The following is a 21,821-nucleotide window of genomic DNA, read 5'->3' as shown; positions in this document are numbered from 1 at the left end:
TTACCCCACTCCCACCCACCTCAGGGGAGATAACAAACCTGTTTCTCTCATTTTCACCATAAAGGGGTCATGACTCCTGACAGGATATTCCAAAATGAAGGTGGACTGGTGAATTTGACAGTCTGCCAACCCAATTTCTGTTTACCCACCCCCACCACCTCCCCCCCACACATGAGTACCAAGGAAATAATACAGGTGCACAAAATCACATATACAAAGGTTCACATCATGGTCATGGATAGCTGAAAGTTTGAGAAAAATATATTGAAAAATGACAAAGGAGTAGGCCACCAAAGCGAATATTGTAACAAATTTAAGGCCTGTATGCACCTAACTTCAGGACTTTTGATGGTCTTTTTAAGGACAAAATCAATTAAAGGTCTTTTTAAGGCCATGCAAACATTCTGATTAATACAGGTGCACCAAATCACATATTCAACAGTTCATATCATGGTCATTGACATCTGAAAGTTTGAAAAAGATTTATAGAAAAAATGAGAAACTAGAAATGTGTCCATAGGACACGGATGCCCCCACTTCGATTTTTTGTCACAGAAAATAAGCCATAATGATTATTCAGGATAATCTCAAGTCTTTTTTTGCAAATAAAGGGCCGTAACTCCTAAATGACAAAAGCGATTTCCATGGCTATCGAACTTGATCAAGATATTATGGTCACAATCATGTATGTAAAGTTTGGTGAGGATTGGACACATACTTTTCAAGAATTAGATTGGAAACATATATTTTTGAAGTATTTTTGGCAAAAAAGGGCCGTAACTCCTAAATGACTAAAGCGATTTCCATGACTATCGAACTTGATCAAGATATTATGGTCACAAACATGTGTTTAAAGTTTGGTGAGGATTGGACAAACAGTTTTCAAGAATTAGATCGGAAACAATCTTCGGGACGTACGTACGTACAGACAGACAGACGTACGTACGGACAAGGGCAACCCTATATGCCGCCACTTTGTGGGGGCATAAAAATGACCAAGGATTAGGCTAGACAAAGCTGTATAATTTTTGCCTATTTTAACTTATTCAGGGGCCATAATTGGAGACATGATCATGTGATTCCAACCACAATCACAGGGGCAAATGTTCTCACCATGGCTAAAAGTTTGAAAAAGATTCATTCAAAAATGACGAAGGAGTAGGACGAACAAAACTAATTTTACCCAATTTAACTCATTAAGGGGCCACAACTCCACTCAGGATCATGTGACTCCCACCAAAATCATGGAGGCAAAGGTTTACATCATGGCCATTAATATTTGAAAGTTTGAAAAAGATTTGCTCAATAGCTTCAAAGAAGAATCCTGGACAAAGCTAATTTTGCCCAATTTAACTCATTAAGGGGCCACAACTCCACTCAGGATCATGCGACTCTGACCAAATCCACGGAGGCACAGGTTTACATCATGGTCATTAATATTTGAAAGTTTGAAAAAGATTTGTTCAATAACGACAAAGATGAATCCCGGACAAAAAAAAAACGGACGGACAGACGGACAGACAGACAGACGGACAGACGGACAACCCGATTCCAGTATACCCCCCCCCAAACTTTGTTTTGGGGGGTATAATAAAGTAAGGATCAAAAGCAACCAGTTAACTATTTCTAATCAGTGAACTTACTCAATGGCTGGCATTTCTTTCACCATCTTCACAGCAAAATCCTCCAGATCTTCTATGAAGTTGGAGAAGACTGAGTAAGTTTGAACCTTGGAGCGTATCCACCGCGACAAACCTGGAGTTCGGCCAAATACATGACTAGAAATCTGGTAAAAGCTAAGTCAAATGTAGATCATGGCTTTCTAGCTTTATCTTTAATTACAGAAATGTGCTTCGAGTTTTGTAGTGACATGAACTTCATGAAGGTTGATGCGCTATTTTTTTTTTATCATGGATAACTTAAATTTTACTGATCTCTAGTTTTCAATATTATCCATGTTTCCATTACATTGCTTATACCAAATATTGCATAATCACATATCATATGGCAACAGTACTGTCACTAAGTTGTATACCGAAGAGACTGAACTGAAAACGTCAAGATAATAATCAAATACATGCATCCAAAACTCACTTTTTGTGTATTTCCCTGTGTTCTTCACAAATCGGTCGTCAACCATTATCAGGGCTCCCCAGTCTTTCCTGAAAATCAAAAAATATTTTCCTTTTTTTTAATTTCAACAAAACAACTTAAGATTAATCATTCAAACTAATGCTTTCACAGTAAGATAACACAAGCTCAAACTCTGTTAAAAGCTTGTAAAAGCTTATGTTTACTGTTTAAAATTGTTTCTTACAATAATAACTACTTAAACTTGAACCAAAAGAGTTTACATCATGTTCAAACTTTTGATTTAAAACTTGAATTCCAAGAATCGGATGTGGCGTCTGTTGGGAGCACAAAGGTCACCTTGACCTTTACCTTTGACCCCTAAATCAAAAGAGGTCATATACTGACCATGACCAACAGCATACCAAATTAAAAGAATTTCCAAAAAATAATTTATATTTTATCAACACCGGCAGACAAAAAAATCCCTATGTGCCTGCCATCCCTGGTGACACAATATCGTGGTAAGTTTCTATCAATAACTTGTCAGGCGCTACTTGGTGTAAAACATAATTGATCTGGGTTACACTCTCCTCTAACAATTCACATATTCATTTATATTGATGTACATTAGCCATGTTTAAAAAAGGACAGGATGCTGAAAAAAAGGGACAGGGAGCTAAATGAGAAAAAAGGGCACATTGTTAAGCACTGTTTATGAACATTATGAATTTGACAGAAAATGCTAGGAATTGGGTTCAATTAAAGTAATGATACATTTCTATGGCCAAATAATATGTAAAAAGAGTTTGTATTAATATTCATCGAATAAGTTTTAATAAAAACAAAAGAAAGATTTGATATTTTAAGAAATAACTTCTATGAAGGTTGTACATATTGCTCTGGGAACTATAAAAAAGGACCAGGTGCTGCAGCCTTCCATATCTCTTTAGCTAAAACCCTATATACATGTATTTTAAATAAACAAAGAGTTTTTTGTTTCATTAAGTCAAAAACTGTACCTGTGTCTAATGCATCTTCCGAGAGCCTGGTTGAGCGCCCTGAAGGCCTGGATCTCGTACCAGTCTCCGCCACTCAGCAGTCCTCGATCATAGCGGTATTTATCGTTATACTCCCGCTTCAACTTCACCTATTGACAGAAAGACAGAGCGGTTAAAGAGTAGTACTCATGGTTTAATATGTATAACAGTATGTAATGATTCTGATAATTAATTCTTTTGATTAGTTATAACTTTTTATTATATGCTTTCTGATGATTTATAGAGATTTCTAGCATAAAAAGAATAACTGTTATAGCTTGCCATTGCAGACAGCGCAACAATATGTGCTTACCTGTAGATCCTTGAAGCTTGGGAAGGGTATGCCAACCTGAAAAGCAGAACAATTGTTGTCATCATGAAATAAAGTTGTAATATATTTTTTATAAAGGACTAGTGTAATAACTTGACCTGACATCATAAATAAATAACGTTGAAAATGTGCTATATAATGCCATTTATTTATTTAATTTCATTTACCAAACACCAAGTCTTATTATGATTAGCATTTTAGAATTATATATCTACCGTGATAACAGCCCTGGCATTGTTGTCAGCAAAGTCCATCCCCTCACTGACTTTACCCCGACACACGGCGAAGAATATTGCCCCATCAATGTCCGAGTCATCCTCCTCCAAAACATCTACACCAGTCAAAAGAATGTGCAATAATAATTCTGTTTTCAGGAATTGTAACAACGCAACTCAGAGAAAATGTTCTTAGTGACGCGCTCCCAGAGCGAACACCAATGCTCATCTGTTGTTTTTTTCAGTCGTAAGGGAAATACATTATGATTATTAAACCTGCAGTTACCTGCCTTGCTACACATGATGCAAGTATTACACTTGCAACATGAGTACCAGGTTTTATGTGAATATCTTGGTATTTCGGCAAAAGTTAATGTTTTTGCACAACAATGGCAATGCTGACAATGCCAACAGGACCATGGCATTGGCTCAACTTTTTTTCTAAAACAGACAAGATTAAAAGCAGATAACCCCCCTGTTTCCCTTTCAATATTTGTCATATTTAAAGGGACACAATACAGGTTTACATTTGATCGATAAAAAAAAATATTATTTGATTTTAAGTTTTTATTATGTTTAAATCATTTGACTTTAATGATCAAAACCAAAAAAAAGAGTATATATTTGTATACAGTTATTAGCCTACATAAATGGGTTATTCAATTAAAAGCTACATGGCCTTTTGCAGAAGAAGGAAATAATGTTTAAAAGATTTCAAATAATGCTGAACAATAAAGGATTTGCACAATGATGACACCACCATCGGCATGAAAAAACCCAAACTATTTTCTTTGAAACTAAAAAAACTCAGTTACAACTCAATAATGATTAGAATTTAAAACCATAGATTGGGATGGCTTAGAGGTAGAGTGTCTGCCTCCCGACCAAGAAGACCCAGGTTTGAACTCCGGTTAGGAAACATTCTTGAGGCCTCTCACATGGACACTCAGTACCGATAAGTTTGATCCAGGAAGTGTGTTTAAGATCAGCTGTAAGCTTTCTACACAATCGAGCTAAAGAAATTGGTATAAATTAATTGTTATAATAAGTTTTGTCCATCGAAATACAAGTCGAATCTTCCATAGGTCACGCAGTTTTCTCAATGTTAAATATTACAACGATTACAATGCTATGATTCTTACCATCACTAAGGTAATCTGAGCAGGTTTCTCCCTTGATGACATCATAAAAGGCCTTCATCATGCGATCGAAGACCTCGGGATCGCTGGCTCGCGGCTCTATCATGATGCGCTTCCGGCTAGATATCTTTGACATCAGGCCTGTTTCCTGGATAGGCATGTGAAACATTATCACTATTGGTTGTAAGCACAGTGGTTAGCACACTCGCTTCTCACCCAGGTGACCCGGGTTTGATTCCCAGCCTGAGCGCATGTGAGTTTGGTGAGTGGTCACAAAGCCAGACAAGTGATTTTTCTCCGGGTACTCCAGTTTCCCCAAACCACAAAACCACACTCTCAAGGAACATCGCCCCAAAGAGAGTGACTTAGTATAAGTTATCATAACTTCCTTCATAATTGTTGTAAAATAGTTTAAAACATTATTGCTAGTTTGGTCAATGTGCAAGTTAACATTTTTCTCGGTAAACGTTGTAAACAAGGTCACTTAAAGTGGATGCCAATATTTGTCCATTTTTCAAAGTCTCAAATCGATGTGCATTACTTAACACATGCTTAAGCCAAATGCTATGGTCCTGCTAAATAAAGGCAAACAGCCACTTGAAACATATCACCTTATTAATTAATAAGTTTCGATCAAGTGACAATCATACAAAATTTTTGAGATGTGGCTAAAATGAACGCTTTGCAAAACAACAAGTGCTGAAATCTTACGTTCCATCTCTTGATGAAGTTCTCCAGACCTCGATACGATGGCAGAAAACACAGCACTCCGTGGGGTACACTCTGTAACATGTATTCACACAATTATGAAATTTGCAAAATGATGTGCAGTCTTCAGGATCACTGATTCCAAATTAAATTAAGATTAGATTAAAGTTGTGCTTGTATTTCTTGCATCTGTGAATAATGTAAAAAGTATCTTGAGCACTACACATTCTTTGAGAGAGTTATGATAAAAGATTCAGACTTATAAGATAAAAAAACAACATGGGTGATGGTATTTGCAAAATCTCATGATTTTTTTTGTGCATATTCAATCTGCCGAATTTCGCGTATCAGATTGACCATATTTTAGTGATGTCCAGGTATTATCTGAAAGTATCATGGTTTGATTTACATTTATGTAACATTCAACTATGTTCTTGCAAATTTAAGAAGTAAAATGTACATACCGTGCAGACATTGTGTATAAGTTGTCCGAGCTCATCCTGGAAGGTAAACTGTTCCATGTTTCTGTACACGGCCTGGAGTTGTCCGCCCCTGGGCCCCGTTCCCACGGCCGCTACATGCACCTGCAAACACTCATATAAAGTCACAAAATGCTGAATGTTCAATGCAATTGTGAAAATGTGAAATAATTTTCACTCCTTGTGAACATGTGTAATAAAATTTCACACCTTGTGAACATGCATAATAAAATTTCACACCTTATGAACATGTGTAATAAAATTTCATACCTTGTGAACATGTTTAATAAAGTTTCACATCCTGTGAACATATGTAATAAATTTCACACCTTTTTGAACATGTGTAATAAATTAAACAACTTATGAACATGTGCTATAAATTTCAAACATTGTTAACATGTTTAATGAATTTCACACCTTGTGAACATGGGTAATAATATTACATCTTGTTAACATGTGTAATAAATACACATTGTGAACAAATGCAATAAATTTCAAACATGTGTAATAAATTTCACACCTTGTAAAGATAAGAAATAAATGTCACCCAATGTGAACATGTATACCAGATTTCAGGCAACATCATTGCATGCAGCAATAATCTTATATCTTATACATCTTATTGGCCTCAAATACACTTAAATGCTCCCGCCCCACCCACCTGTTTGTCCTCTATGATATGGCTGGCCTCCAGTTGGATGGGAAACTCTGTGCCGAGCTCTGATGCAAACGTGGACATTGGTGACAACGTGCCACTGCTCAACACCACATTACGACAACTACTGAAGTCCGAAAACGCCTGAAACATAACATATTAAAATGTAGGTGTGAGTTTGGCTAAAAACTAAAAAACAATGGCGAAAGTTTTGTTTGTCTTTCGTAATCTTTTACTATGGTTTTAAAGCATGTAGTTTTGATTATCCAGTATCCAACCCTGTACTCACAAATTTACTTACAAATTTTATAATTCATAGAGCACCTTTATAAACAACTTACAACTGGGGCCTGCTTGATCAAGTTTCATGTTGAAAATATCTTATGATGTTGATTTTTTTTACAACATTACAAAAACATATTAAAGTAAATGTAAGGTGTTGTTTTTTTAAAGACAAAATAATCTTTAATCATTAAAAGTAATACAACCAATTTAACCATCAAAAACAGTGATTCCAGAATTAAGACAAAGGAAAACTAACTTACAACTGCAGGGTTCATACACCAGAAGTTCAGTGTAAACACCATAACCCTGGACATACCTGAGAAACACAACAATTTTTTTTTTAACACATTTCTAGGATCATCATAGCTCAAGAGTTACTGAAGAGTGCTGACCCTGCCCTTTTTATGGCAGCACCCTTCTGCCCTATGAAATGCTAAGACTGTCAAAATTAATGTTTCTAGCCTTTTGATAAAAAACAACTTAAAATATTATTATAAATACATACAGACTTAAGATATTTGGCAGTTGAAAACTAATTAAAAAGACCAGAAACCCAAACAAGAGTGTCGCAGAGTGAAAACCAATGCGTGTCTGTGTTTTTTTAGTCAAACAAGGGGCAAAACTCAATAATTATTAAAGTCAGAGCTACATGCTTTGCCATAAAAGTGCGTATTGTTTTTAACTTAAACAATTCACAGACAAGGTTAATTTGCACAACAAAAATGACAACGCTGACAACAACGATATCATACTATGACAATATTTTTAAATCTTTTTCTTCAAAAAATAAACAAAGCTCAAAATCAATACTTTACCAGATTTTTTTTACACTTACTTCTCCTGTTCTTGGACAACCAGTTATCACCCTGGAAACAGTATTATATTTCATTTAAAAAAAAAACATATGTATCAAGCATACCAAATTTTACTGTGTATAGTACACATTTTTCTCCACAGAATATACCAGTAATTAAATCAAAGCGCTTAAAGTGTTTAATGGCTTTCGGCCTGCAACGTTTTGTGAGTAAAGTCATGTAATTGTAAAACATTAAAAATTATTAACATAAAAATCTAAAGGTAGTATTTGCTCGCTCATAATTTCCTTGGCAAAAACGTTTAGAGTTTTATGTTGATTCTTAATTATATCATGTAGTATAAGTCACTTGACATGTGGATAGTTACTTATAAGGTATGGAGTAATTCTCAATATCATATAAAACCTTATCTGGAGCTTTGGTTTCAATGCAATGCCACGAATAAAGCATATAGGAATTTTTAGTCAAATCTACTCTTCAATTCAAACTTGACTTCGGTGTATTTAATTTACTTCCAGGCTATGCCAGTTTAACCAAATGCATCCCAACAAAATGCATTGGACATTTTAATTAGGTTTATGTTTAAGGCTTCCTTATACAACGACAAATACTTCTGGATCGAATGACCCGAATATTATTTATTCCCTGTATGTTTGATGTACATGTATCTTATTATGCCCTCAACCTATGTCACACAATGAACAGATTACTCATTTATATCAGTGGTTTTTAAATATGCATATGCATTATGTTACATGCTCAAGAATTTGGTCAGAAATTACTGAGACAAACTGAGAAATATTCACACACTTTCCGTTTCATTCGGCATTACATGACTATGACACAAATTGTAGCAGGTCAACGCTTTACGCGATTTGATTTGAATGGTCAAAGTGTATAATATGCATTTAGTACTGGTTAAAGGTTGTTAGCATGTACTTACACAAGAGAATAGTCTTATGCGACACACATTTTAAAAACACAAGTACAAACTAACAATCTCAATAAAATTGTCAAGTAAGAGCCAATTTAAGCAATTAAAAACAATAAAAAGAATATATTCTTATATATATCACCAAAAAAAACTGAGTGTAGGGTAAAATGAAGTATTATAATTTCACTTAAAACATTATGGTTTGATATCTTACACCTAATTAGCATTTAATTGCATCATAATACGATCCATATTTTTTCCGGGTTTTAACGAGTTCTCAGAGTTTATTTTCGGAAAAATAAACCTGGCTGAATGCGATGAACCAGATTCTATTCTTAACTACAATGTACATGTAGATATTATCGGTCATCGGCCGTAGCAAAATCTTAACACAGGTATATAATACACGTATTTATCTGATTCAATAAGCGTTCATTTTGAAACTTTTTGCAGATTCTGCTTTTAATATTGCGTTTTGTAACTCGCCGATATTGAAATAATTGCTTTTTGTACAGTTTAATTGCGTTATATTACGCGAAATGCAGCTTATTCTAACTATATTTACCGCATAACAGCCTAAAAAACTGCCTGCACACTATAGAGTATAGACCATTTTCAGTTTTTATGACTTTTTGTTTCATGTCCACTGAAGGGTGATATCACAAGGATCTTGTCAATGAATTCATATTTTAAAACTGAAATCAGATTTCACCTAATTTTTTTCATCATTCTCACCTACATATAATCTAAGCGTCTTATCCTTTAGAAAATTATGTACATTTAAATTAAGTCCCAAACAACATATTTAGAGTGTTGTACAAACCAATTTAGTAATTAGAAAACAGTCTACAGAGAAACTCTTCAATTTCATGAATTATGGTACTGGTAACTATAGTTTTCTTTTTTTAAATCGCAAGCATAATTAATTCAATTAATTATTTGTCACAACAAAATTTTGATACTTCACATAAGACAGTCATTAAAGTTGATTCAAACCCTCAAGTAATTTTTTAAGAAACAAACTCTTACCCTCTCCTTGTTCTTTGAGACATATTGCATTGACTTCAGAATGCAGACTCTGGAATAAAACAAGAACAACAATAGGCCGATTGTTCCGAACTTTGTTAAAGTTAACAACGTCGTTAACGTCATCGTTGTTAACTTTTATATCTTCACTGCTCTGGAAGTTTAGTGGATACACTTGTGAACTAACTTTTTCTAACATAATTGGTATCATATGTATTCTTTTATTTAAAAATATATAAGTATATCCAAAATAGTTGAACTTTAATAGTTAAAGGGACTAGACACCAGATGGTCCCAAAATCTGCAAATATAGTATTTCCTCATAACAAGCCTAGAATTGTCAATACAAGGTAGTATGAGGCCAATAACTGATCACTTTACATGATTAAAAGAATATTTTGTCCCTGTCTCAGCTGAGTTTACCAGTTTAAAAATAGCACATAATGGTTTCCAAGTTTATAGTGTGTATATTAAGCATGTAAAAGTCACATGATTAGTACAGATACTTATATTGATGCGAGTTTTACATTTACTGGTATTTACGTGGTAGACAAACCCAGAAAGCCCACTCGGCCCATTTCTAGCTTGCTTTATTTTGTCTGTAAATATGGCACACAATTCAACTCAAAAAAAGAAGCAAGAACGAGGATTCTAAAATTGGAATTGTAGGATGTTAAAGTCACAAAAATATGTAACAGCAACTTAGAGCTCAAATTGAAACAGGCAACGTAAATAAGTTCAATCTTTTTTCCACTTTTAAGAGAATGGTGGCGGGACCATTTGATAGGGGAAAAACAGCATCGTTTTGACAGAAAGTGGAAAAATACTGACATGATTTATATAATGTTTAACTTGTTGTCAAACCTCTTCTTCAATAAATCAAAATATTTATGAAAGGCACTAAATTGCTATGTTTGCTAAATGTTAAGAGGTCAACTGCTCTTAAAGTATTTTTTTCCTGGGTAGGGCAAAAGTATATAATTTTCAGGAGGGGAATGGGGCTTTAGGTGAAAAAAAAAAACACTGGAATTGGATGAGCACTATACAATGGGTAATAACTGTTTACCTGTAGTCTTCCACGAATTTCATGTCATCCTTGTACATGTAGAAAAGAATCTGGAATATCTGCTCCAGCAGTTTCCCCGTGGCACTCGACATACGTAACTCCTGATTGTTTCGGTCACGAATACTCGTCTGATCCTCGTCACTGGCCATCGCAGCCTCAAAACAGCGCTGAAATGTTTGTTGTTGAGGTAGAAGATGCAAATGGGAGCATCATAATATTACAGTTTTATTTATAGAACAATTTTATTGTTCTATCAAAATGAAAGTAAAGAGAGACACATGACCAATAAAACTTGGCTCAAATGAGAATTAATGACCTTCAAATGTAAACTAGTGGTTATGATTAAGTACATGTACTTGCTAATGTTCTGAATATATATGTAACAACCTAATTTTGACATTACTATCAAAAGCACAACATTTGAAAGTCAACACTTGCCTGATTTTCTCAGATAAAGTTACACCAATCAGATGTGGCACTTATTAGGTGCATTCATCATTTTTCCATTAAAGGCCACCACAACCTTGACTTTTAACCTACTGACCCCAGAGGGATCATATACTGACCTTGACCAATGTGCATACTAAGTCTTAAGTATTTACAACAAGTCATTCAAAATTATTGATTGGAAATGAAAGCGTTACGCAGATGAGGAGGCCACTGCACGACAAAAAATCCCTTTGTGTCTGACATGCTTTGCAGGCACCCCAACAGTACTCAGCCGAGATTTAGCCAGAGTGAACAATCAGAAAGAGATACCTTATACATGTGGCAAAAATCTCAATTTGCAATGTAACGGTATTGCGAAATATAAAATCCTCAGGTACCTACAGTATTCCAATGATAGTGACATGTGACTAACACACTATGGGAATTACTAAGCCAAGAAAGAAAACTATTGCTGTGATTTGATGATAGTGCATTTTAAAGAACAAATGAATGTTTATCTGACATTGTATAGCCTTGTTTTCTCCCAAACAGCGCCACCTATTAAACCTATTAATTTTGATGACACTTACACATATCTGGCATTTAATTTCAACTCCTAGAAGAGTTACCTAGCCTTCATGTTTCATTACAATGTCAGTGCCTTCACTGGCATTGAAGGGCCCCTGAAGAAGGACAGTCAAAGCCACCAACAAGAATGCCACCACTCCTGTGAAGGCCAATTCTCTAAAGTGATCAAGGGACAACACTAAGCTAATGCCTAGCATGATAGATGGAACAAAACGGAGAGCTCAAATTCATAACATACCTCATACTCTTTCCAAGTGTCTGGCCCAAGGTTGATCTGCTTCATCCTTGCCACGACGTCAAACCCAGACCACAACTTGTACGCATTGTCGTAGTCCTGTTGCTCCAGGTTACCCGAATTATCTTCGATGAACCGCATCAATGCCTCCAGCTAAGAGAAATATGAAGAAAAGTCACATTAGGATTAAGAAAATGACTACTCTTTCTACCTGACTAACAACTTAGTTAAGATAGCTTTTGAGGAAAACATTGTACATAAATTTTGCAATCGAAAAAAGTAAAATCTGATTAGTTAAGTTTCTACTAATTTCCTTTAGCTTGATTGTGAAGAAAGCTGACAGCTTATAATATCAAGCTCATGTACATTTAGTGGTTAGAAACTAGTACTGGTGTCCAGTTTTAGAGGCCATGTGAAGGTACGCCTAGCTGGGATCGAGCCTACAAACTCTTAGGTGGGAGGTAGATACTTAAACCACTACACCACTCTCATCCTAATTATCGGATAGGGCTGTTTGGCTTTCAATGTACATCTCAGAGAAACAGGAAATGCAAATTACAATGATACACATAGGCAGAATTGTCTTGAATTGTTAAATCTACAAGAGCTCACATTATCAGCCAAACTTCTTTAAGCAATTAAGACTGTAAACCCCTCACCATGTTTCTCAGCTTCAGATGCTCCGGGAATTTAATGTTATTCTCCACTGAAAAGAAAAAGAAATTAACAGCTACTTCAGTTGCAGGTCAAAGGTTTAAGATATTTCAGCTGTTTTAGCCAAGAAAGCAACCAATCATATAAAATTGGATAAGATATCCGCAAGTTATTTTCTAGCTAATTTTGCACATAAAACAAACTTGATAAGACTACATAATCATTGGATAAATATTGACCAATCAATGAATAGTTTGGCTAACTTTAACTAAACTGGAGAATAAACCAGTTAAACACATTTGCTGTATGTGAGTACTGACCATATATATATGGCCTTATTTTTAATAAGAGGGTTCACAGCGAATCTCTCAGTAAAATGCTGCGGTTTCAAATTTATAACATCAATCCTTGGAGTTTATACCTCATAACCTACAATTAATATGAATCAGTACTTATATTTCATTTTTCTCTGTTTGTTTTATTGTTTTAATTTGAAGAAATTAAGAATTCCAGGTAGAAGTGGGAAAAGAAATCCTTTACCAGCAATAATCATCGGTGAAAAAAATCTGCCTAATATTCAAAACATTGATAACCAATGGACAAATGATCCCCCGCTTGTCTTATCAAAAAGCAGCAATTAAACAAGCAATGTTGTCATAATTTCGAGCCATTTTTGCAAAATGAACATCAGTTAATGAAAATAAAAAAGTCTAGGGCAATGCTAAAATTGTATTAATATTCAATTTTTGCTAACATGGCCATACAAAAATGTGAATACACAGTAATGTGAATATCAAAGCTTTTGAAATGGATCAAAACACAAAAAAAATTAAAAAATGTTCACTACAGAAATAGATAAATGACGCTTTAAACAAACAATCCACAACACTAAAACACACAAATATTCTTAACATTGTTGATTCATTCTTACTGAGTTCATCAATGTTGTGAACCGCCTGTGATATCTGGTCGGTGGTGATGGAGCCACTGGCCGCGTCACGTGAGCAGTCCTCGATGTTGTGAGCCTCGTCCAGAATCATGACTTGATCCTTCAAGTTGATGTCCATCTACAAACAAACAAGCAGAACATACTTAAAAAATGGTAAACTCATTTCTTGATACTGAAAAATTCCTGATAATTTTGTGTACTACTTTCTGAAGAAAATAAAAACACTTTGAAAGTAAATCAAACTGAGTTCATCAATAGATTTAGATAATTTAAATTATTTTGTAATTTTTCCTTGATAAATAAAAATTTGGGAATTCAGGGTTTAATTCTGCAATAATTTCATTGATACACAACACAACTCAAATTGCTGTTTTCATGACTTTGTTATCCTTTAACTATTTTACAACAAATTTAAATACCAAGGTGTTTCTCAAAAAGTTGTTCAGATACTTTCAAGAAATTAAGTCCCTCCTTTCACACAAGGTCACAATACAATTAAATGGACAAACCTTTAAAACAGTACCATAAAATTTTCTCAGTATTCTTTCAATGACGAAATGAACAAGAATGTTACAGACTAAATGCCAAACACTTGTCTGTTGTTTTTTCCCAGTGTCACAAGGGCAATAACTTCTTAATTATTGCAGCTAGAATTTTTGACCTTGCTATACTGTATACAGTAAAATTGTGATCGGGCTCGAGGTCGCTGGGGACCGAGCCTAAACCTTGAGGGAACCGATGTTTCGAACGACCCGATTTTCAATTCGCAAGTCTGTTATGAAATATATTTCAGTGTATTTCAAGAATGAAGTAGTCTGTTTACAAAAACACCGATTATGTGTTGCTTTGTGGAAATTGCTCATATGTTCAAAGGCTGTCATTTACTTTATGTATACTAAATATAAAATGTAAAAGAAATATCAACACATGTAAATCAATAAATCAAATGGCCATATTGAAAAGCAAAGTGACAAATAAGAATTCTTTATAGAGATTCCGATGTTAGATCGATATGGTAGTGTTTATTCACATTTTTATTACTCATTTGCATTTCTCACAATTAACTTCTCGTCATTAACTTCTTATAATTATCTTCTCAAATGCCCATATCAACTAATATTGGTAATGTGTTAACAGTGTAAAATGTTTTTTCACACCTTATCAATTGCCTTTCAACTGGCATTGCAATTTTTACAACTTGGGAAAATTTTGATACCTAGCAATTGTTTGTTTATATTGGAACACGCGTTCGGGAAAAAGTGTGAAATTATGACCTCGAGGGAGCCATAAGGTTTGTGCATGATTTGTGTACTTGGGACCGAGAATATTGCTCGACACCTCGACATAATTAGGTTTCGAGGCAGCGTAGGTATATTTTAATATGAAAATAGAAGGAAAAAAGTTTGGGACCAATCTCCGACCTTGAGGGAACGCCGGTTCTCGAACGACTGCTTATTCAACGACCGCAGTTTTACTGTAGTTTCTTGCAACCAATAATACAATGAAAACAACAGGGACCCTGTTAAGGGGCACTATGTAAGGGCCAGGATTACCGACTTGGAACAGTCTACAGGGGGCTTCAACTAGTTACTTAGTTAGCATGGCATAATCTCACACTTGTTCCAACATTTATCAATAATTACTTAATTAAAAAAAAAGCCCCATCAGAGCACACATCAACTTGAAAACAAAGAAAATAAAAAAATTATATTTAATTTTAAGTACTCTATATCTTGAACAATGCGATGGACAGATTTTAAACTTTTTGCACGATAATGCCGGACAACACAAAAGCTATGACAATTCCAGGACTTTTAGCCTTGAAAACAGACTTCTTACACTTTTCCTGACAATGGGATCTATCAAGTAGTTGTAGGGACAGAAGATGATATCAGCCTGTTCGATGATGTTCCGCGTCACAAAGTATGGGCAGGCCTAAAAATAAAACGAAAATTGGAGGTTTTAATAAGATTCGAAAGCTGCCAATGCTTGATCATTGTTGTCTTTTCTGTAAAAAAAGTCCATTACTCAACAATTATTTAAGTCAGTTATGCTGACAACACCAACTCTATCTCAATACCTCACCGTTTGTACATTAAAAAAAGACATGTTAAAAATGTGAGCAACAAAAGATCTCTTAGAAGACTGCCTGCTTGAATACTGCACTGCCAGTCAATGGATTTTGCAACTGAATTTTCCAACCATTGACTTAGCAGTGAAAATATTCAAGCAGGCAGTTTTCTAAAACTAACTGCGAGGCTGAACAATTGACCCTTTAACAATTGCCCAAGTCGTTCAAGTAATTGATCAGAAACATTAGCACCCAAAAATGTTCTAGTGAACATCACCAGGACCCAAAAAATCAATATGGGTCATCTTCTGTCTATGGGTGCATACCAAGTTTGAAAACTCTACATCAAGTTGTTGAAAAAGTTATTGGTCAGAAACGAAACTGTGATTGTGATGTGACCAAACTGGACCAAGAAATCCCTCTTTGTCACCCATGCATTTGCAGGCAACCCAACAGTGTTCAGTCAAGTGACAAAAAATGATCGTAGAAGTTTTGACTTTGTAGTTGTATAAATCTCATGTATACTAAAAACATTGGTAAAAAAAAAATCCGAAAGCAGCATTAAAATAAAGAATGATGTCATAATTCCCAGCCGTTCATGGAAAATGAATGTCAGTTTTTCACAATGTATGGTGTACCTTTTTCTTGCCACATGCTCCTATGAGGTCCTCGAGGTCCCAGGCTGTCGGGATCTCACTCTGAAGCTGGGATTGACAGAGAAACACACGCTTTGCCTTATCATTGAATTTACATCCGGGACCCTGAAATAAGATTGAATAATGCACATAAATGTTTGGTTCTATCATACACATGTAACTCACATTGTGGGGACCCTTTTTTTCTAAATCATTTACAGAAAATTATATTTTCAACACGGGTATATAAATCTAGCACATGGTCTTCAATTAAGAAAAACTGTCTTGCTCAAATATATTATAATGTTGCAATATACAGTGGCTTTAGCAGAAGACAATATTTTCCTCATTTTATACCATTGCAAAAGCAAAGAAAAGAAACCTCATTTTGCTATGATAATATATTTGAAGTGTTAGCATTAAAATTAAATTAATATGAAAATATTTGCTTTCATATTTCAAGTTCTTTGCTTCTGTCAATGTCCTACACAGATAAGGGCACCAATTTCAACCTAAACTCACATTATGGTCGAGTTTTTCTCGGCAGCCCTCACTTTTGTTCCGTTTTGCGCTCAGGTCCGGGTGTATACATGTGTGTTCACGACTCGCAAGGATCGCCATTCTAACAAACACAAAAGATTGAGTTAAATAAGCATGAGCATTTTTTTTCAAAAATTATTTAGTGATAAAACTTGATATATATGATAAACTTGACAGACAAGCAACTAATTTTTAGAAGGAAGAATTGGGCTCTAAATGATAAAGAGAAAGGATATAATCATAGGCATGTCCTTCAGTTCAGTGTTAAAACAGTTTCAAATTTAATTCATATGACACTTTACGACTAGTTATTTTTCCCGATTGGTTAAACAGTTATGAAAATTAAGATATGGATGGGTCTGCATAATGTCATTTCTCTATACTCTGGCTACTACAAAAGCATCTCAATGCAAACGCAAATGCCCTCCTGTTCTTTTATACATTTTTGTCAGTTGAACAAGGGGCATAACTCTAAAATAATTAAAGCCAGAGTTGTGCGCATTGCTCAACGCCTATGCATATTGTCTCTGGCAACATGTGTATCAAGTTTACTTTTAATATCTTCAGGGATGCCAATGCCAACTTGTAAACAAGAGATGTTTGTCAAACATTATGCCCCCCCTGAGCGCCATGTTATCAGGATTATATGGACAATTGAATGAAATATGCATGGACCGAAATGACAGCTGATTTGTTGCCATTAAGGCAGTTTTTAGATTATGACCATTAAAGTGTGAGGATAGAGTGTGTTATGACCATGACCTTTGACTCTATGAACTCAAAATCCAGAGTCATCAGCTGGTCACCAGAAACCTAAATGTCAAGTTCGAGGGCCATGGGTGCAGGCATTGTCAAGTTATCACACAGACAAGTTTTTTTCGTTCAAGGTCACTGTGACCTTGACCTTTGACCCAATGACCCCTTAAATCATAAGGGGTCATCTACAAGTCAGATGCAACTCCAAGTCAAGTTTGAAGGCCATGGGTTCAGGCATTGTTGAGTTATCACTCTGACAACCTTTTACCATTCAAGATCACTGTGACCTTGACCTTTGGCTCTATGAATCCTAAAATCAATAAGGGTGATCTACTGGTCAGGCTTAACATCCATGTCAAGTTTAATGATCATAGGTTCAGGCATTGTTGAGATATCAGTGGGAGAAGATTTGTTAACTTTTTTGCGTTAAAGGTTACTGTGACATTGACCTTGGCCTGATGACCCCCAAAGTCGATAGGGGTCATCTACTGGGCAGGCCCAACCTTCATGTCAAGTTTGATGACCATAGGTCCAGGAATTGTCGAGGTCACTTTCAAGGTCACTGTGACCTTGACCTTTGACCCCTAAAATCAATAGGGGTCATCTACTGGTAAGGCCCAACCTCAATGTCAAGTTTGAGGGCCATGGGTGCAGGCATTGTTGAGTTATCACTTGGACAACCTTTTATCATTCAAGGTGACTGTGACCTTGACCTTTGGCCCAATGACCGCTAAAATCAATAGGGACCATCTTCTGGCCAGGCCCAACCTCCAAGTCAACCTTGAGGGCCATGGGTGCAGGCATTGTCGAGTTATCACTCGGATAACCTTTTACCATTCCACGTCACTGTGACCTTGACCTTTAGCCCAATGACCCCTAAAATCAATAGGGACCATCTTCTGGCCAAGCCCAACCTCCAAGTCAAGTTTGAGGGCCATGGGTGCAGGCATTGTCGAGTTATCACTCGGACAACCTTTTACCATTCCAGGTCCCTGTGAACTTGACCTTTGGCCAGATGACCCCCAAAAACCATAGGGGTCATCTCCTGGTCAGGCCAATTCTCCAAGTCAAGTTTGAGGGCCATGGGTGCAGGCATTGTCGAGTTATCACTCGGACAACCTTTTACCATTCAAGGTGACTGTGACCTTGACCTTTGGCCAGATGACCCCCAAAAACAAAAGGGGTCATGTACTGGTCAGGCCCAATTCCAAGTCAAGTTTGAGGGCCATGGGTGCAGGGTTTGTCAAGTTATCACAAGGAAAACCTTTAACCATTCAAGGTGACTGTGACCTTGACCTTTGGCCCGATGACCCCCAAAAACAATAGGGGTCATCTCCTGGTCAGGCCCAACCTCCAATTCAATTATGAGGGCCATGGGTGCCGGCATTGTTGAGTTATCACTCGGACAACCTTTTACCATTCAAGGTCACTGTGAACTTGACCTTTGACCCGATGAGCCCCAAAAACAATAGGGGTCATCTCCTGGTCAGGCCCAACCTCCAAGTCAAGTTTGAGGGCCATGGGTGCAGGCATTGTCAAGTTATCACTCGGACGACCTTTTACCATTCAAGGTAACTGTGACCTTGACCTTTGGCCTGATGACCCCCCAAAACAGTAGGGGTCATCTACTGGTCAGGCCCAACCTCCATGTCAAGTTTGAGGGCCATTGGTGCAGGCATTGTTGAGTTATCACTCGGACAAGCTTTAAAATTATTTTACCATTAAAGGTCACTGTGACCTTGACCTTTGACCCGATGACCCCCAAAATAAATAGGGGTCATCTACTGGTCAGGCCCAACCTTCATGTGAAGTTTGATGACCATATGTCCAGGAATTGTTGAGTTATCACTCGGACAAGCTTTGGTCTACCGACGGACCGACCGACCGACATACCGACATGCCTGTGCAAAGCAATATACCCCTCTTCTTCGAAGGGGGGCATAAAAAAGAGGAAACCAAAACAAAATAGGTGTATCCCCATCACACTATATTATATACAAATAATCATTTTTTGCATAAATCAGATAAAAGGCATCAATTTAAATTTTAAAGTTTTGTGGCCAAAAACGAGGAAATCAGCTAAAAAAAGGAAAATTGGCATTCCTGTACCTTGTAAGGAGATATGGCCAAGGTAAAACAAATATTGCACATCAAATTCGGCAATTATACAGAAGCTATCACAAGACAATCCAATTTTTTTTGTTTAAATTGACAAGTTGAAAATTGTCAGTATTAACCTGACAGTGTGGTATGCCGTTTTCCTCAACTCCCGAGTAATCTGCGCAATCTGTTTGTGCGTCCGTGTCCCAAAGTAGATCTTGGGAACCCTGTAACGATAACCATTATTTAGTTATTAAGATTATAATAAAGTTCATTCATAAAGGTAAATAATATCTTGGGGCTAATGTCTGTAGGTACCTAGCTACACCTTCTTCCATTGACTTATAATAATTCCTTGGTTGCAAAGTAAATTTAAAGTGCAGGCTGCTGCATAAAGAAAAAGTACAGGGGTCTTAGGGTGAAAGAGGCACATAATATAAGGCTGAGAAGAAATTAAATATTATGAATTTGACAAAAACTATATAAGAAATGTATTTAATTAAAAAGTTTAAGGTTTTTAAATATATTTTAAGTTTGTATGTATATCTATTACCATACAATAAGCTTTTAAACAAAAGTAAATTAATATTGATTATCTTAAGCATTCAACTCTAAGAAGTCACAAAGGTTCACATGATGGACAGACGGTGGCTACCAAAAAGGACAGGGTGCCACACCTTTCTCAAACTTTTAGGCTAAATCTATAAAACTATTGTCATAACATGTGTTTTTTTGCCATTTAAAAAAAAAAAAATAGCTGAAGGATTTGGAAATACGCAGAACATTCTAAAGACTTCAACATTTATATAAAATGCACATTGGGAGTACTTGGTGGTCGTAGTTCCTTAAAATAACCCTTAAATGGCCCACAACAGAGAATAAATGCAACCTCATCTTCCTATTAAATGCTTATTTTTTATCGCCCACTCCTGTTTTTTAAACTGATTTTTTTTCTAAATCCTTCCAACTAATGCAGGAGCAAAAAAAATAATAAGACTGGTGTGGCATTCAAGGTAAGAGTGTCATATTCCATAAATCATCAAATATTTTAAAGCCAGGTACATAATATGATGGAGGCGCTAACATTGAATAGCTATTATAATTTCCATTTAAAAAACTGCAAATAAAGTGTTCACATATTAACATTTTAAGCATTAATAAAGCTAGGCCCACACCAAGTCTGTCAAAATATGTCTTTTTCTGTTAAACAAAATCAAGAGAATTTCAATTAAATAAAGACAGATAAAATCTATGTAATCTGATTTATTCAATATAGCGAGTGTTTAGGAAGATGATGGAAAAATTATCACAGATTTGTTTTCTCAAAAACTGACAACTCTTGTTAAAGTCGGTTTTAAGTTATTAACTGTTCTGACAATGGTGTTATAGAAATCACAATATCATATAACAAAACCCCCCAATGACGGTTTCACAGTAGCTAACTACTTGAAAACTGATCGTCTATTTAGACAGGCCGACAAATGACTAAAACCCATTCCATATCTGTCAAAAATATGATTTATTGCAGTGGCTTTCAAGGTGTGAAGAGTTTCAATTTTAGCGCCATATTCCACAAGAAGACGTAAACGCGACTGACAGATATAGCTAATTTGGAGCCACAATTACTTTTGTTGGACAATAAAATGTCCAGATTAATGGCTTTACCACCCGGAATATATCAACTCGCGACACTCTAGACAAATAATTATGTGAGAAAATGATCTGCATTGTGAAAAATCTAACAAGAAATGTCATGTCATTTCGTACAATCAATCCACAGTGATTATTTTCATGCATTGTATGAAAAATGAATTGTGTCTCAGGCATGGGGTTATTAAATTTTGATTTTGAAAAAAACCCTCTGTCCTTGATTTTGACAACACAGCCACAAAATGACAAAATGATACAAAATTTATATTAGGTTTTTAAGCTAGAAGGTAATGGAAGGCTGCTCTGCTGCACCCTGTTCTATTTTGAAAGCACCCTTATGCCCTCATGGAGACTAGCAACTCGAGGTGTGAATGCGAAAAGGTTCTAAGTGACATTAAATAAAGAAGCAGATAGAACCTTTTCGCTTTCACCCATTTTCTGTACACACTCC

At 35.8% G+C, this 21,821-nt stretch overlaps 1 protein-coding gene across 3 annotated transcripts in view; it reads right to left on the bottom strand.

The window, feature by feature from the left end:
- The window catches only part of LOC128232784 (Fanconi anemia group J protein homolog), a 50,754-nt gene that overhangs the window by 16,607 nt on the left and 12,326 nt on the right, over positions 1-21,821 (bottom strand). For all 3 annotated transcript variants that reach the window (XM_052946516.1, XM_052946514.1, XM_052946515.1), the window contains exons 7-26: positions 19,858-19,947; positions 16,847-16,946; positions 16,328-16,450; positions 15,458-15,553; positions 13,601-13,736; positions 12,675-12,721; positions 12,019-12,168; positions 10,764-10,930; positions 9,701-9,749; positions 7,758-7,788; positions 7,183-7,238; positions 6,644-6,781; positions 5,968-6,087; positions 5,507-5,578; positions 4,799-4,943; positions 3,657-3,772; positions 3,424-3,459; positions 3,093-3,220; positions 2,095-2,162; positions 1,644-1,755 (exon numbers count right to left, since the gene is read on the bottom strand). In XM_052946516.1, coding sequence (XP_052802476.1) covers positions 1,644-1,755; positions 2,095-2,162; positions 3,093-3,220; positions 3,424-3,459; positions 3,657-3,772; positions 4,799-4,943; positions 5,507-5,578; positions 5,968-6,087; positions 6,644-6,781; positions 7,183-7,238; positions 7,758-7,788; positions 9,701-9,749; positions 10,764-10,930; positions 12,019-12,168; positions 12,675-12,721; positions 13,601-13,736; positions 15,458-15,553; positions 16,328-16,450; positions 16,847-16,946; positions 19,858-19,947 — 1,980 coding nt within the window. The remainder of the gene's footprint in view (positions 1-1,643; positions 1,756-2,094; positions 2,163-3,092; positions 3,221-3,423; positions 3,460-3,656; positions 3,773-4,798; positions 4,944-5,506; positions 5,579-5,967; positions 6,088-6,643; positions 6,782-7,182; positions 7,239-7,757; positions 7,789-9,700; positions 9,750-10,763; positions 10,931-12,018; positions 12,169-12,674; positions 12,722-13,600; positions 13,737-15,457; positions 15,554-16,327; positions 16,451-16,846; positions 16,947-19,857; positions 19,948-21,821) is intronic.

This window comes from Mya arenaria, chromosome 4 (genome assembly GCF_026914265.1).
Source record: "Mya arenaria isolate MELC-2E11 chromosome 4, ASM2691426v1".
NCBI classification, from domain to species: domain Eukaryota; kingdom Metazoa; phylum Mollusca; class Bivalvia; order Myida; family Myidae; genus Mya; species Mya arenaria.
This window is presented reverse-complemented; position numbering and strand designations above follow the sequence as displayed.